The 17,964-nt window shown below is 36.6% G+C and overlaps 1 protein-coding gene across 1 annotated transcript in view; it reads left to right on the forward strand.

Annotated features, from left to right (window-relative positions):
* NALF1 (NALCN channel auxiliary factor 1) overlaps positions 1–12,347 on the forward strand; it is a 502,064-nt gene extending 489,717 nt beyond the window's left edge. The window contains exon 3 of the mRNA XM_038173412.2: positions 4,185–12,347. Coding sequence (XP_038029340.2) covers positions 4,185–4,480 — 296 coding nt within the window. The 3' untranslated portion in view covers positions 4,481–12,347. The remainder of the gene's footprint in view (positions 1–4,184) is intronic.
* Positions 12,348–17,964: the final 5,617 nt, after the last annotated feature.

Here is a 17,964-nt window from a genome sequence, read left to right on the forward strand (position 1 = left end):
AGCTACTGCAGTAACATAACAGATCACATTATGACTTACTTTGCAAGCTACATCCAGTACATTACCACGTTAACAAACTTGTGCACACAAAAAAACAAAAGATGGGTCTCAGAAAATATGACACTAGCAATAAGATTGCTTTATGATATTTGCAATAAATGATGACAAATTCCAAATTATAAGATAATTTCTTTAAGAACATGAAACAATTGTTTTGCTAATAATAAAATTAATCATTTTTGAGATCTGGTAACCTGTTTTGTGTGTCTGACTGCAAATTTGTGGAAAAAAATAGCATTATTTTATAGAATCTTAGAATCAGGGAATCACAGAATCAAAGATTCATAAAATCATAGAATGGTTCAGGTTAGAAGAGACCTTAAAGATCAACTAGTTCCAATCCCCCTGCCATGGGCAGGCATGCCACCCAGTCAATCAGGCTGACCAAGGCCCTTTCCAACCTGGACACCTCCAGGAATGGGGCATCCACAACCTCTCTGGGCAACCTGTTCCAGTGCCTTACCATTTTCTGAGCAAATAATTTCCTCCCAATATTTAATCTAATTTTCTTTTAGTTTAAGACCATTCTCCTTGTCCTATCACGATCTACTTGAGTCAAGAGTCCCTCTCCATTCTTTTTTAAAGCTTCCTTTAAGTACTGAAAGGCTGCAATGAGGTCACCCCAGAGCTTTCTCTTCTCCAGGCTGAACATCTCCAGCTCTCCCGGCCTTTCTTCATAGGTGCTCCAGCCCTCTGATCATCTTTGTGGTTCCCCTCTGGACTTGCTCCAACAGGTCCACATTCTTCTTGTCCTGGGGGCCCCAAATCTGAATGCAATACTCCTGGTGGAGCCTCACAAAGACAGAGCAAAGGGGAACAATCACCTTTCTTGACCTGCTGGTTACCCTTTTGTTGATGCAGACCAGGCTGCAATTGGCGTTATGGGCTGTAAGCACACACTGCTGGCTCATGTTGAGCCTTTCATCCACCAGAACCCCCAAGTCTTTCTCTGCAAGGCTGCTCTCAATGAGTTCTTCTCCCAGTCTGTACTCCTGTCCAGGATTGTCCTGGCCCAAATGCATTTGGACTTGTTGAACATCATTAGGTTCACATGATCCCACTCCAGCCTGTCCAGGTCCCTTTGAACAGTATCTCCTCTTCCTTTGGTATCAACTGCACCACTCAGTTTGGTTTCATCTGCAAACTTGCTGAGGGTGCACTCAATCCCATCATCTATGTCACTGATTAAGATACTGAAAAGCACTGGTCCCAAGACAGACCCCTGAGGGACTTCACTTGTCACCACAGCATCCATCTGGACATAGAACTTTTGAGCACTACTCTCTGGGTGCAGCCATCAAGCCAATTCCTTATCCACTGGAAAGTCCCACTGGATGGTCCACCCTTCAAATCCGTGTCTTTCAAATTTAAAGATTAGAATGTCATGTGGGACCATGATAAAGCCTTAAAGAATTCCAAGGAGATGATATCTGTCGATCTTTGCTCATTAACTGATGCAGTCATTCCCTCAAAGAAGGCCACCAGATTGGTCAGGATTTACCCTTGGTGAAACCATGCTGGCTGTCTTGGATCACCTCCGTGTCTTGCATGTACCTTAGCTTTTCCTCCAGGAGGATCCATTACATGATGTTATCAGGCACAGAGGTGAGGCTCACTGCTCTGTAGTTTGCCAGATCTTTCTTTCTACCCTTTTTTAAAGTGGGAGCGATGTTTCCTTTTTTCCAGTCACCAGGGACTTTGCCTGACTGCCATGATTTTTCAAATATGGTGAAGAGTGGCTTGGCAACTACATCAGCCAATTCCCTCAGGACCCTGGGATCCATGTCATCAGGCCTCATAGATCTGTAGCTGTTAAGTTGTGTCAGAAAATTCCAAACTTGCTTTTTACTGTAGGAGGGACTCTGCTCTTCCAGCACCCACATAGGGGTCTGGGGACACGAGAGATGTGGGAAACCTAACCGCCAGTGAAGACCAAGGCAAAGTAGTTGTTAAGTACCTCTGCCTTCTCCATGTCTGTTGTTACCAGTTCTCCATCTTCATTTGTCAGAGGTGGTAAGCTCTCCTTAGTCTTTCTTTTGTTGCCAATGTACTTGTAGAACCTGTTCTTGTCATTCTTTGCATCCCTCACCAAATTTAGTTCTGACAGTGCCTTGGCTTTCCTGATGCCATCCCTGCACATCTGGACAGCATTTCTGCACTCCTCCCAGGACACATGACACTGCTTCCACTATCTGTACGTTTCCTTCTTTTGCCTAAGTTTGACCAGCTGTTCCTTTTTAAGCCATGCTGGTTTCCTACTTTCTCTGCTTGATTTGATACTTATGGGAATAGAGAGCTCCTCTGCTCTAAGAAAAATATCCTTAAAGAGTTGCCAGTTCCAGATCAGATCCTCTGTCCCTAAGGACAGTATGCCATGGGATCTCATCCACTAATTCTTTGAACAGCTGGAAATTCATTTTGCTAAATTTCAGGGTCCTGACTGCTCTTAGCCAGACCCATCTCCCTCAAGATCACAAACTCGACTGGGGAGTGGTCACTGCAATCTAGGATTCCTCCAGTCTTGATATTTTTAATGAGCTCTTCTGTGCTGGTGAACACCAGGTCACCTACAGAGTAAACCCAGACTTTATATGACATCAAATGAACTATTCTCATTCCTATGTCTTCATAAACTTAATCGAAGCCAAAATAAAATAAACTTCATATGGACTCATATACGGCATTTTGGGGGATTATTCAGTTATGGAATAAAACTGCCAGTCTAGGTTTAATCTGCATTTTAACATGCTCAGCATACCTAATGCTTTTGATTGTTTGTTTGTTTGTTTGTTTGTTTTTCTAATTTAAGATCCATATTATGGAGGTAGAAATGAAAGAGTTCAGTTTTATTTTAAGATGTGCTGGTTTTCTTTATAAGGTATTCACATAATTCAAGCAGTATGGATCTAAGAAAATTATGCCTAAGCTTGTAGGCTTTTTTTTTTTTTAAATAATGTGATTGTTGTGATGCTTTATACAAAATGTAATTCTTGTTACAAAAAGTAGTTTATAAATTATAGCAGTTAAGTAACTGCGTTCAAAATCTTAATCCCAAAATTTCAGCACAAGTTATTTTTTAGTAAAACCTCACAACATCTGAGAGTAAGTAGCTACTACAAAATCTATTCCAACATCAGTTTAAATGGAGAAAAGTTGTTTGTCCATTATAATGGACATTCTTGTATGGGTTAAATTAGGTTCTTTTAGTTTATCACTAAAGATATATGAGAAGTAAACAGAACACTCTGGTTTTGCTACTGTCCTTTACAGTAATATATACAACATTGACAATTTTCAAAAAGACAGTTGTGTCATTTGGAAAATACAGAATTCCTCTAACATTATAAAAATGTGTAATGAGATCAGGCTAAGTAATTCAGTAAAGTTCCAAAGACGGAAATTACCTACTTCTACAGTAAGAAATATCAGGAGATCCAATTAATGCACTGTAATAAAAGCTTTTTTTCACCTCTGGGATACACTGAAGAGATCCTCCCCGCTAGAAGAACTCAGCTGGGGAAGGGTAAGAAAGCTCTGATTGGAAAATTCCTCTGAAACTGTTGGATCTGTAGTGGTTTGACAGTCAACACTGTCAGTGTTGTCAGTATACCAATATTTCTTATGTCTACCTTTTCATAATTGATTCCATATTATTGGTATGTTCTCACAGATGGAGCAATAATGTCAAGAGCTTTTCAATTTTTGTGAAAATGTCTGTTTTGATTAGTTGTTACTTCATTCACTCAAAAAGGAAGAATTCAAATGTCATATTTTGTTGAGGAACTCAATGACTGTTTTTTAGCTTCATTTCTTCCTACAACCATGCTCACTGTTGAATGATCATTCAACTGTGATCATGTGATGCTGCTTCCTAAACTGCTTCCTGTGATTATGTGATGTTGCTTCCTAAACTATGCATATCCCTAATTACTAAAAATGGCAAGCTTTTTGATTGAGAAGCTGAAGAGAGTAGATTTTGAGAGACTGAAGCTAACTGAAATATCTGGATTCAATAGCTTAGGCTAAGGTATCTAAGCTATCGAATGCTCCTTTGACCTGCCAACTTCTGACATCTTTTTTGTGTGTGTGTCTGATGCTTATTTTTCATTGTGTTTACCCTACAGGGCTCTATGAAAACTATCCAACCAATGCAGAACCAGAATGCTGTGATGTCAGATGGGGACTATTATCAGATCATCAATCCAAAGGGACTACAAAAACAAGTGGCTCAACAATATGTCACAGGACATCACTCACAGTTTCATCAGCATCAAGACTGTGTAACAGCAGACTTAAACTGTGTGTTCTTGTATTAATTCTCTTACATACAGTACTTACAGTCTCAGCAGCACAGAACTCAACGGGACTGGGCTTTGGAGGCATAACAACTTTGGAAGATAATTCAAGCAATGAGGAATAAAAACAACAGAAAAATGGATTCATCTTATATCATAGAAACTCAAGAGGCCCTATTGATTACAGTCAGAAATAGCAATGACTGAGTGCTTTACCTTCAGATCTCTTCTTGAATGACCATTTGGGTAAAAAGAAAAGAATGGGCCACTGCCCAAACAACAAGGACACAAGATCACAGCTTTTTATTGACTAAAAGGCTGTATGGTGACTTAAATTTCTCACACCATTTTATACACTGTGTTTTAATGTTTGGAGTTTCTTTTCTGTTTGTTTTTTGCACTTGTTAATACAGGATTTTATTTTTGGGACGGTTTCTCAAAGCTAAATTAAGTCTTTTCTCTGTCGATATATTTCTAGTCATTGTGTGTGTTCATCTGATAGTTCTGTCTTTTATGTCCTGTCAGTTTCTATTAGAGGAATGACTGCTATGGTTCCATGACATAGCAACAAAATAATAATAATAATAATAAAATTAAAAAAAAAAAAAAAAGAGAAAAAAAAAAAAAGAAAAAAAAAACACAAAAAGAGCAATGAAATAAAATAAAATTTAAAAAAAAAAAAAAAAGAGAGAAAGAAAGAAAGAAAGAAAGAAAGAAAAAAGAAAAAAAAAAGGACAAAAACAAACAAACAAACAAACAACTTAACTGTCCTCTTACCCATGGGAACCATTCATCTCCTTTTCCCTCCCCATCTCCTCTTACAGACAACATACACTTGCTTCTGTTTGTGTAATCACAATGAACGGGTACACAATTCCAGTGTGCCTCTGCCACTGTTGCACAAACCAGTTGACTGAGCAAACCCAAAAGGAGCATGAAGGGGGTTCCTTTTAGCTGAACAAATAAGTGCTCTCCTTTCAAGGTGGGATCGGACAGTTAAAAATGTAAAAAATATATAACAAACTGTTGCTCCAATACCCATTTTGAAGAAGTCCAGTCCTTTCTCACGGGTCAGTTGAACAGGAGCAGCCTCTTTTAGACATGCTACGTATAACCAGTTAAGCTCAGCAAGTTGAGTAGTTGGGAAGCCTTCATATTGGAGGTGAAGGATTGGCATTCATTGTGAATTACATTTTGAGTTTTCCTGCTGTCACATAACCAGAAATTTTCCATAAGGAATGGGAGCAAAGAGCTTCCAAAATCCAAGTATTTTTGTCTCAACAAAATTACACTAGAAGCCTTTCGGCATCTACAACACATAGTACTTTTTGGTTTTAATTCCATTGTTTTTCTAAAATCTACATGTGGTTGAAAGTTACTCTAGTTATTAAGGGTGCACAAGAATGTGTTAGCACAGATAAACTATTTTGGTTTATATATGTAGGACAACCATTTTCATAAATGTGCAATAAAACCATAAAGATATACTAGGATATGAGTAGTCAAGAGAAAAGATTGTAATCTTCTGCTTTTTCATTGTTTGGGGTGGCTTTTAATTTTTTTTTATTCTTATTTTTGTGGGAACATTTCACCTGCTGAGTGTATGAGAGTTTGCTTTTTAAAAAGGCTTTTTAGAGTTTACAGTAGAATCAATGGAAGGAAAAGTTAATAAGGGCTGTTTTTAAAAACTATACATTCCTTCCTATTCTCTAACTACACTTGGGAAGTGCACTTTAGAGATGTTTGCTGTGTAGCTGGGAGATGAAGGAAAACTATAGGAAATGTTCTCTTAGGAAATCAAATATAGTTATCTACTTTCTAGCTATGAAATACCCCTTGATAAATATTAATGTTGTAAGAACATTTAATCACTGGTGCATAATATGTGTTTTTGTATACACTTTATGGTCTGTTAAATTCTGGAGGGAAAAAAAAAAAAAAAAAAAAAGGATATGATAACCATGCTGCTTAAGCGGTTCAAGATGCACGTTAAATTGCAAAAGCTCAAATATTTTGCAAAAGTATTTGTTCTAGTAGTGTTGTACTATAACCCAGACTGAGGAGCCTAAAATGATCTGTGCAAATACAACAACAAAAAGCACCAGCTAATGCAAAATTATTCAGCACTGGTTTGTTTCTATAATTTCTCCTCTTCCTTCCTTCCATATGGTATATTTTGTTCAATAAAACATGGTGCTTTTCAGTTATTTTATTTTCTGTTAGAGACACATGTATTAATTATATTGAATTGATGCAAAAAGTGGGAAAAATGCAGAAATGTAAACGAAAAAGCCTTAACTAATGGTAGAATATAGACTTTTGAAAGGATAGAGATATTATTGAAAAGTGATGGAGCAATAACTGGGCAGTGCTCTAGTACTGTAAAACAGCTGAGTCACACTACTGAGAAAGCTCTTACTAGGTGAGCTCTTGTTCAACTGACCTCTTAATTCAAGTGTACATGGTCAGTAAACAGTTTGTTATAACCTTTATCTACCTCTGCTGTGCAAAGGCCATCCAACATCCATTTCTGTGATGTTCCTCATAGATTTTTGTTCACACCATTAATCACTATCATCTGGTTTTATACTGTACCAATATACTAGCAAGTCGGATTCATCCCAAGTGAATTGGCACATGAAGAAGAGTTATTATTTCTGTTTTGCCTCATGGTGAATTAATGTAGAGAGATATTTTTAAGGCATTTACTTTCCTCTCTCCTGCTCTTCTTCATCCTTCATCCTTATTTTTCTATTAAAATGTTTTCAAGTGGTGTCAGTGAAAAATATGACTGCTTGGCTACACTCAGTCATGTGTCATAGAATATGAGAGATATGAGGAAAAACAGTGACAACATCATTACATGAATAAAGTAGCCAAATTAATGTTGGGCAAAAAGAAACAGGAAGCAATTGCAGACTTTCAATTATTACTCAAAAGATGAAGTAAATTCCTCCCCTTCCCACCTGGAGTCAGTGCCTGCAATTCAATGATCTGTAATTTTTCTCTGTCATCTTTTTTGAGGTTTGTTTCTTTAATTCTTAAAACAAAGAGTCATGTTGTAGAGATGACTGCTGTTGGGGTATATGTTGCCTCCAGCAGTGTGGTATACAGCTTCTCTTGGTGGCATCTGGGATATCAGGAGTAGACCAGGACTCTTCTATGAAGTTAAGCAACATGTAATCATGTATGATGCAAAATTTCATTCCATCCATTCCTCATTCGTAATAGTTTTCCTGGCACAAACTTAAGCATGCTCGATATTGTGCACATATTACTTTTTTTGCCAGAATAAATTTGCATCTTGCCACTGCTATAACTGCCATCTTGTTCCATTTCTCCTTGTACTGTATGCCTAATACATACATGATAAAGAACTGGCTTAACAAGCAAGTAATACTAAAATATTTCTGCAAATTACTGATGAGGAAAAAAAAAAATATTTTACAATCACATGGAAGAAGAGATATTTCCCATGTCTTCTGTTGTCTTATCTTCTGCAATAGGGAGAATCCAGATTTTGTGCAATATGTTAATACTTCTAAGCCAAATGTCATATAACATAAACAGAGCTATGTTATTCCTTATTGCATTTGCATTTGGTAATGCATTATATTGATATTTTTCTTTCATTAAAGAGACAGGTTTTTGGTTTTGTTTTTTTTTTTATTATTATTATTATTAAATATGGCAGGTGAAGGAGGTTCTGCACACCATAATTTAATGACAAAAACAAACAAGAAGTTAGAATGAAGTATTATTTCTATTAATGATGAAACCAAGCCATCCGCTGCCAAAGAATATATGGAACAATATATACAAACTAAACACAAGCTTTCAATAAATTCCTTCTTGAGCGTTAAAAATAATCTTATTCTAAATTATTAAAAGAGAAAGAACAAGAGCTGGATATCAAATAGCAGAGCTGGCAGGTTTCATCTGGTACATCATGTGACTCTTAGCTTATATAGTTATACTCTTTTATTAAAAAGTGAGGGACAAGAACATTGTCTTCTGCTCTCTTTGTGTTTGTTATGATAATGTCCCTTTTGTGGATGTTGCCTCCCTGCACAGAAGATATCTGCTCATCATAAGAGCTGAAGACAGCTTATGTACATGCAAACAAGCTTAGAGTGAAACCTGTCTTAAGTGACTGCCCGAAGAACAAACAAATCTCATCTGCCAAGCAGAGGTAGCTTAAAGGAAAGTGAAACCAATATACCTTAGGAAATTTCAAGATTGTGAAATTCCTTCCTTAGGTGAAGAGCTGCCTAAGGAAGATAACTCTGAGGGGGCCTGGTCCTTACAGCAGCTTTCACTGTACGTCTCATTAGTACTATGACCCTGCAATGAGCTCTGCACAGGCAGGCTTAGAGCTAGGCTCAACTATGCTGGCTTCAGTGGGCCTTGCTACAGGTACAAGCATGCAACTACAAAAAGTTCACTGTAGCATATAGGTCTACATTTGGTGTCCCATAGTCTTTACTCAGGAATTGCTTACGGGCATAGCGCACCAACAAAGGATCGCTGGGTTCAACCTTAGTAAAATTAGTCTTGACTAGAGACTGGCCATGATATATTGTGAATGGTTCTGGTTTATTATTTTTGTCTACATTTTTATTAGTTTGGAGGAAGAGGGATTCAAAATTTTGCTAGGAGCACAAAGGACAAGCTAGCAGAAATCTTATCAGTGCTGAGATGAAATTAAATAGCCTTTCTGTGGTAAAGAGAGATTCTGTTGTCTGACAGTAGTTTTCAAGAAACAGCATTATGTTAGAAAAGTTTGGAAAAATGATATGTTCATCTCTGACTATGATAGTTTTCATAAAAATTAGATTTTTGGATGGCAAATAGGACTAGAACACATATCATCTCAACTGAAAGATTTAATTTGCATATATATTTAATACATATTCTGCAACAACTCTGAGAAAAAGTGCTGAACACTTCTAAATTTTCCAGATTATTTTTTTTCAATTGTTAACAAGCTCTATCTGTCCCTGTAGGGATCACAAGAAAGGAGGAACTACTGTGGGCGAGGAAATAAAAATAATTAAATAAATAAATAAAAGATTTGAGCCAACTTGAAAAATATATTTCTTCAAAATAGAGATGTAAAAAAGATACATATGTAGGTGTATATCTATACAGAAATAGTTCACTTTTAAGAGACAGGTACACACAAGTAAATCTTCACCATAATTATTACGAGTACTACAGCATACTGTAGAGTAAAAACACCAAAGGATAAGACCTGTAAAAGAAATAGGGCAAAATTACTGCATTCTACCATAGACTACAAATTTCCAGGTAGAATTCCAGCAACAGAAAAACATTTTGAAATAAGAAAATAAAAAAAAAAAAAATGGGGGGGATGTGGGAGGAAGGGGTATATTTGGTTATTCATTCTATCATCCTGCCTCCTACTATATTAGTCATTATTCTTCTGAACTTTTCATTCAAAACCTTGACTTTTGTGAAAAGTTCTCCAGCAGGGTGTCAGTAGCACAGGAGGCCTTGGCTATGGTTCAGACATCTCCATTCAAAGTGATGATTTTGCTTCAATTTGAGCCTCTAGATTCTTTCTCCTAATACTACATTCCTACATTCATTTCTGGGACAAACGCACAGTGACTCAATTTGCACTTTGGAGGGACTGCACTTTCCCTACTCATATCTTCAATCTCTGCCAGGACCCCATAAAAAAAGATCAGGGGATCTGCTAGTGTACTTTGAGAGAAATGTGTGTTGAACTCCACAGACAATTGAAATAAGATTAAAACAATATTCAGGCTTTGCAACCAGCCCTCCAGGTAAGGATGAAGATTTTACCACCAGTAAAACCTTTCACTATTCTCTCACCAAGAATTAGCTCACCAGAAGGGACAGCAATTTGACAACAAATCACTGTTGAACTGCAGCAATTCAGATGGTTCTGCTCCCTGCTGCCCATCCATGTGCTTTTGCCAGGGTTTATTGTTTTGAAGTAGGATTTATTGTTTTGAAGAAGGGAAGACATGATGTCCCAAGTGCAAAATGAGGAGCACTTGTGAAGACAAGATTGCCAACAGGGACATTTGTCACACAGGCATACATACCTTTCTGTTGAGACTGTAACCATAAAACTGAAGAAACAAAAAGGGTACTTTCTTGTCAGGGGGATAAAGCAGGTAGCAGAGAGAAATGATGTCTTAAAACACTGCTGCAAGATTTATTTAAATATCTCTTTAGTCAGACAATACTGAGCATCACAGCATGAAACTCTTGTATCTTATAACCAGTGAATCTAAATTTCTAAATTAAGCAAGCTGGAAGAAGTGTGATACACAATAAGAGTTGGTAATTTAGGAAGGGGAAGCTACTGAGAAATGTCTCACCTAAGCTAGTGGTCTTAGAACAGTTTTATTTTAGTCCTGCCTTCGCACGACTGTTCTCTAATATCAAGGAAGCACCTATCTTCAACAGGAATTCACATTTCTGAGATGTTTATGGGTTTTGTTTTCTTTTTCTGTATTTGGTCTTCTATACCAACTCTTTAGCACAACATACAGATGGAGGATGAAATGATAACAACATGACAGCTGAAAAGCAGTGAATGAGTTTCACCTGGATGAACATCAGTGCTCTAATCATCTGGTTACCCTTTAATGAAAGGAAGAGAGAAAAAAAATATAATTTTATCTGTTTATTTATGATGTTTCTCCAGTAGACTCAAATTCATGAACTATTAATTGGTCCAGCAAACATATGCAAGGTCTGGTTACTTCACTCATGTGGGAGAGAGATACTCTTATTTTTCCTCTTCTGAGGAATTTTGACAGATTATAAATTAAGCATGCAATAACCTAGTAACATTACATAATTTTTACATCATTGATTATATTTTGCAGTGGGAATACAGGATTTCAACCAAGTATACTCAGTTCTAATCATTTTATTTGATGGTAATGAGCACTTAGCACCTTATTGGATAATATATTACAGGCTCCTATGTAGTATTGGTTCTTAACTATTGTCAGGTACTAATCAGCTTGCTAGGAAAACTACTGAAATGAAAGCAGAGCAACTATATCCATTGGAAGATCTCAAGCCAGTGAACAAAGGGAAAAGGATCTTGTAGGTTTTGGAGAAGACAGTAAGAGCAAAGAAATAATATTGTCTTTTCTTTATCACTTCCCTCCCTCCACCTTTTTGTTTCTCTGATGGAGCACCAGAGTCACTAGTCTGACATAGGACATATTTTAGCACTAGAAGAGAAGCTCTCTGGAAAAAAAAAAAAAAAATGCATTTGATAAAGGTGCAAAGCTCTTTTACAATTAAAATTTGCTATATGTGCAGAATATTATTTTTTTTCCATTAACAGAGCGATGTTGTTGTCCCACCAGTTTTCTATCCATCACTAGTCCACAGATCCACTGAGCTCATTGGGACTCTTGTTTTTCATTTAGATGGAACTAGGATTAATGCCATGGAATAAAGCCTGCCAATTTCAGTGCAAGTTTTCCCACTGACATCAAGGAGGTTTTGGAAAGCCCAAAGTCCCTTTGAACACTTATAAACTCACATGGATAAGATAACTAAGCATGTGAACAGCTGAAAGATTGAAATGTTCCAAAGGTTTGTCCAAGTGGTTAGTCAAACAATTAGCTGCAGCTCTATGCAAAAGTCATGTTGAGCCAAAGCTTTGAGCTTTGATTTAATAGACCTTTCTTTTTCTTAAATCTAACAAGCTTCATTCAGGGTTTGAATATGCAAAAACTTACACAGGATTATAAATATAAGTAGAAATATTAAAAAAAAAAAAAAAAAAGAAAAAAAAAAAAGAAAAGAAAAGAAAAGAAAAAAGAAAATATTTTAACTCCTAAAAATGAAAATTAAATTTAAAAGATGTAATTGCATTTTTTAATAATTAGCCCTTAATGGTAATTTATTTATGTAGTTCTACAGAAGCTGCTTGGTTTTACTTATTTTTTTTTTGTTTGTTTAAAAACAGATTTTTGGCCTTTTAAAAAATCATATTGAACTATGCAGCTACAAATTACAGGCTTATGTAAACAGATTTGCAATTAAAATTATTCTACTCTTTTGTTATTCCCAAGCTGTATGAACAGAAAGCTCATGTTAAAAGCAAGTTTAATCAACTGTGTTTAACCTTGTTTTCTTTTTTTTTTTTTTTCTTTCTTCAAAATTAAGGACTGGATTTTATTTCAAATGGGCTAAAATGGCATCAGTGTTTTTTAACTATATGGAATGTCCTATGATTCTTAGCATTGAAAAGAGGGCTAAGTGGTCCTGACAGAAAAAAAAAAATATATATATATATATATATCTGTAAATTGTAATAATATATTAAATATTGTATTATTATAGCAACTTTAGTTAAACAAGTAATACTATCTTTAATTTTTTACAGAGAACTTTGATGAAATAATTTATTACGATGACTCACAGAAAAAAAAATGTTTTCAAAATGACAGGAGAAACTGTTAAAGATTGTGAAAAAAAATACTAAAAATAATGCTCTACTGAGAATAAATTTAAAGATGCAAACAGTGAGTCTGACTCTTTGGGTACTAAGGACTTCTGAATAAACTGAAACCCAAGGTGTTGGGGGGGGGACAGTGATTTTAAATAATGATCACACTTAAACAACTTTCTTTTTTGTGTTATGACCTTAACTACAGCTACTTGTTTCATAAAATACTTCTGACAAAATATAAAGATTGAGGTAATATCCTCGTATATCCTCATAATATCTGTACTGTGTAACATAGCAGCTGTTCATCTCAGATTGCTTAAGGGAATAACACTAGAAGAAATGGAAAATGATGCCCACAAAAGAAACAGATTTTACTTTTATATCATGTATATGTGAAATGTGAAAAATATATGTTTTTATTACCTTTGATATATTCAACAGTTTACAACTAAGATCTAAATTAAAAAATGGTGTTAGATATTTGTCTGTCTGCTCACACAGGATTTGTTATTCTCAGAAAGGATGAACGGATAACAGAACAACAGGTCAAGGAGGTAAGTGCAGAGACATTTGCAAGTCAGATTTCAAATGTTTCAGGAATAATTTTGGATGACAGCAAATGATGGCAACATATCTGTGGACATCAGCATTCCAGATAAGATGAGCCAAAATACAGTAAAGTAGTCTTACGTTGTTGTATCAAACAACAGATGAAAAACAACAGACGAAAACTGAAACTTATTTGTAGCAATCCAAGCCATAAATATCATGCAGAAATAAGCCGGAAGCCTCACAGTTTCCCCACAGACTGGTACCCGTAGATATGAGATCTCTTCACAGCCACTCGTGTTTTTGACCTAACCACTTGCTCACACAGGTAGATGCATGCAATGCATAAATGATATCTACCACATTTATTTATTTCAACACAGTTTTATTACAAACTGCTTTTTCATGTAAAAATGCTCTGAGGTCAGACTTTTCCTGCCATTAATAGCTTTGGATGTTGTGAATGAGAGTAATTTCACCTGCTCACTAGATTAAAATCTGTGGACCAGCAGTGTCTGACTACTTCTAAGGAAAGGTGAGGCCTTGACTTTATTTCCAACCTCTGCTCAAATTCTCCCTGGCTGCAACAAGAGCAAAGTTTCATTTTATGTGTGTTTCATCAGGTAAAAATGAATGCGAGTTAAGTGTACCTGCTATTATAAGACAACCTTTTGGAACATAAAAATAAATACTTTCTCTGACTGCTCATTATTCATATGGGGATGAGAAGGAAGAAATAGAGAATGTGTAAGCAAAACCAAAACTCTTTCAGCTCTTGGTATACATATAAGGTTATCTCAAGAACTCTGCTTTGGTTGGTTGGTTAGTTGGTTGGTTGGTTGTTGTTTTGTTTGTTTGTTTTCTTTTGTTTTGTTTTGCATGGTTGGTTGGTTACTCTTTGTTTTTAATATATTTTCCATCTTAGTTTAGAGCTCAGTTTTTCCACTTCCCTTAAGCTTCATGAGACTACACTAGTTTATACTGTAGTCTAAAAGTAAATGCATTTACCAGGCCTATCAGGTAAAGACCTTTTCAACCACACTTCTATCTGCTTAGTTTATCCAGTCCTCATCCATGCTTTCTGCTGCCTCCTGCTTAATATCTCCTTAGCATTGTGAAATCTTTGTTTTCAGACTAAGAGTACATATCTTCATGTCAGATGTATAGATGTTTGAATACCATCATTTTAATCTAAGAATGATTTAATAAAGATTATCAGGGAAGTTTTGTCACAGTGACCATTAAATTTGAATAATATTCACAATTAGCCATTTAACTTAAACTTTCTTCAGATAGGCCTTGGCTTTCTTGGAAAATTTTGTAAAATTTGCCAGGAGCAAAGCTGTAATCCACATAATCTTCTCTGGATTGACTGTGGGGTTTTTCTTTTTTTTTTTTGTTTTTCTTTTTGTTTTTATTTTTATTTTTCAGTGGAAGCTTTCATACCCAGTAAATAAATCAGGTCCTCTAAGAAAAAATAAATTCAGAAGAAAATAATTGATTTCAGAAATAATTTAAAGCAATTAATTAAATAATAATAATAATAATAAAAAAATAAATAATAATAAGAATAAATAATAATAAACTAAATACAACTAGACTAATAATTTAAAATATTTAAAACTGGAGCTGCAGCTGAATGAAGTACAGAGATGTATTCTGAGACACTAGAAGAACTACTAGGCATAGACACACAGTTCTGTAATTTAATTATGCAATTTATGTAGCAATGAAAAGGCAAGTGAGAACTTACATGTATGTGTGGCTTATTAGCAAGTGATAGTTCAGTATGTAAGAACAAAATTTCCTGAATGAATTAAAAGCCAGTTAAAATATATATATATTAAAATTATTTATATTTTTGATTGATTTATTTTTAATCATTTCCCCCACCATTTTATAAACATGTTCTGCCATGAATGTTTTGGAAAATAACTTTACTTTGTAAAGTGACCAATCCTTTTGTCCTGGATAATAAACTGCTCTGACATTATATTCCTTATTAAAAATAATAATTAAAAATTAAAGAATCTGAATATTAGCTTAAGAAAATATAATTCATTACATCTTTACAGGAAATTAGCAAAGCTACTAGTGTATTACCCTTATTTTATAAGACAGAAATAAATTAATATTTGGAAGAAAAAGGAAAAAAAGAAAAAAAAAAAGAAAAAAAAAAAACTATATTAAATGAACTCAGCAAAGATACTTTAGTGCTACTGTACGAACTGGGTTTAACCATTATCACGGAATCATAAAAAACTTATTTTTGTATGATCCAAATTATATAATATAGAAAATAAGTATCTATTGTTAAAATGAACTTTATTATTCATGCCATTGCAGTCACATGGGGAAAACAGTGTCAAACTCACATCAAGTATGTCTTCTTTTTATAAGCAAAAATAACAAATGTATTTCCTCTCCTTATAGTCAAGACTGATCAAGAGGGAAGATAAATTTGGTTGCTTCACATCCTTATTCTCCTCCAAGACTCATCTCCTTGCTATGATACATTTCACATCATCCATCACATCCAGAGACTTCATGACTCATTACCTCTTCATTTCAAAAGGATCTTCTCCAGGGATGCGCCTACTGAGGGCACCTGTCCCAGAAAAGAAAAGGAAGAGTCAGGCCTACCATCCACTATGAGACCCAGGATTTCCAAATCCCAAATTTTTGCTTTGCATTCACAACTTTTCATAATTAAAATAATAATTAACTATGTGTACATATCTAAGCAGTTCTAGCTATTTTCAAATGCAATTAATTTAACTTTCTGTTATTTAAAGTACAATTAGCCTGTTATTTGAAAGAGTTGGACATTTTCCTGGTAATTTGATAATGCAATATCCTTTAGTTTTCCATAATTGTAAGTCTGGAGAAGCAAGGAGAAGTCCAAGGGCAATCAAAAGGGACTTTAGGGCTTTGGGATGACTGGTTAAACAATCAGGGGTACAGGTCATGTTTGCCTCTGTCCTTCCAAAAGGAGGGATCAGTGTTGACAGGCAGACTCGGCTCATCGATATGTGGCGTCAGGACTGGTGCAACTGGCAGAACTTTGATTTTGTTGATCACGGGAAGGTCTACACAACACCAGGCCTGCTGGCACCAGATGGGATGCACCTCTCTCAGAAGGGGAAAAGGATTTTTGCCCTGGAGTTAACAGGGCTGATAGATAGGGCTTTGAACTAGAGTCAAAGGGGGAAAGGGATAAACCAAGCCTGCTGGTAAGAAACTATGGGATGGCATGCCAAAATCAGAGGGACTGTGCCTTAGTGAGGTCCTTTGGTCTGCTCCACAAGGTGTTAAAGTACAATGAGGAGCACTTGAAGTGCTTCTACACCAATACACACAGCATTAGGGATAAATTAGAGGAGCTAGAAGTGTTGGCCCAGTCCCAGAGCTAAATATCATAAGAAAAACCTGGTGGGATGAGTCCTGTTACTGGTGTGTTGCAAGACATTTACAGGCTCCTCAGGAGGGACAGGCAGGGTAGGCAAGGCTGTGGGGTGGCTTTGTATGTGGAGGAGAGGCTGGACTGTATGGAGTCTGCAATTGGTGAAGGCAAAGCTGAGAGCCTCTGGGTAAAGATTAAGGGACAAACAAATAAAGGGGATGTCATCATGGGAGTCTATTACAGACCACCTGGCCAGGATGATGACACTGATGAATTATTCTTTGAGGAACTAAGAGATACCTCAAGGTCAACTGCCCTTGTCCTTAAGATTTCAATCAGGGCTTCGTTTTAGGGCCAGTTCTTTTCAATGTTTTCATAAATGATTTGGATGTAGGACTCAAAGGTATCTTGAGTAAATTTGTTGATGAACCTAAACTGGGAGGAGTTGTGGACTTTGCTGAAGGTGGAAAGCCCTTGCAGAGAGATCTGGACAGACTGGAGAGCTGGGCAATCACAAACTGCTTGAAGTTTTTTGACATCAGTGCCAGGGAAGCTCATGGAGCAGATCATCATGAGAGTCATCACGCAGCACTTGCAGGGCAAGCAGGCTATCAGGCCCAGTCAGCATGGGTTTATGAAAGGCAGGTCCTGCTTGACGAATCTGATCTCCTTCTATGACAAAGTGACGCACTGGGTGGATGAGGGAAAGGCTGTGGATGTGGTCTACCTTGACTTCAGCAAGGCTTTTGACACCGTTTCCCACAGCATTCTCCTCAAGGAACTGGCTGCTCGAGGCTTGGACTGGCGCACGCTTCATTGGGTTAGAAACTGGCTGGATAGCCAGGCCCAAAGAGTCGTGGTAAATGGAGTCAAGTCCAGTTGGAGGCCAGTCACTCATGGTGTCCCCCAGGGCTCGGTGCTGGGGCCAGTCCTCTTTAATATCTTCATCGATGATCTGGATGAGGGCATTGAGTGCACCCTCAGTAAGTTTGCAGGTGACACAAAGCTAGGTGCATGTGTCGATCTGCTTGAGGGTAGGAAGGCTCTGCAGGAGGATCTGGATAGGCTGCACCAATGGGCTGAGATCAACTCAATGAAGTTCAACAAGGCCAAGTACCGGGTCCTGCACCTGGGGCGCAATAACCCCAAGCAGAGCTACAGGCTGGGAGATGAGTGGT

The sequence above is a fragment of the Anas platyrhynchos genome, chromosome 1 (genome assembly GCF_047663525.1).
Source record: "Anas platyrhynchos isolate ZD024472 breed Pekin duck chromosome 1, IASCAAS_PekinDuck_T2T, whole genome shotgun sequence".
NCBI lineage: Eukaryota > Metazoa > Chordata > Aves > Anseriformes > Anatidae > Anas > Anas platyrhynchos.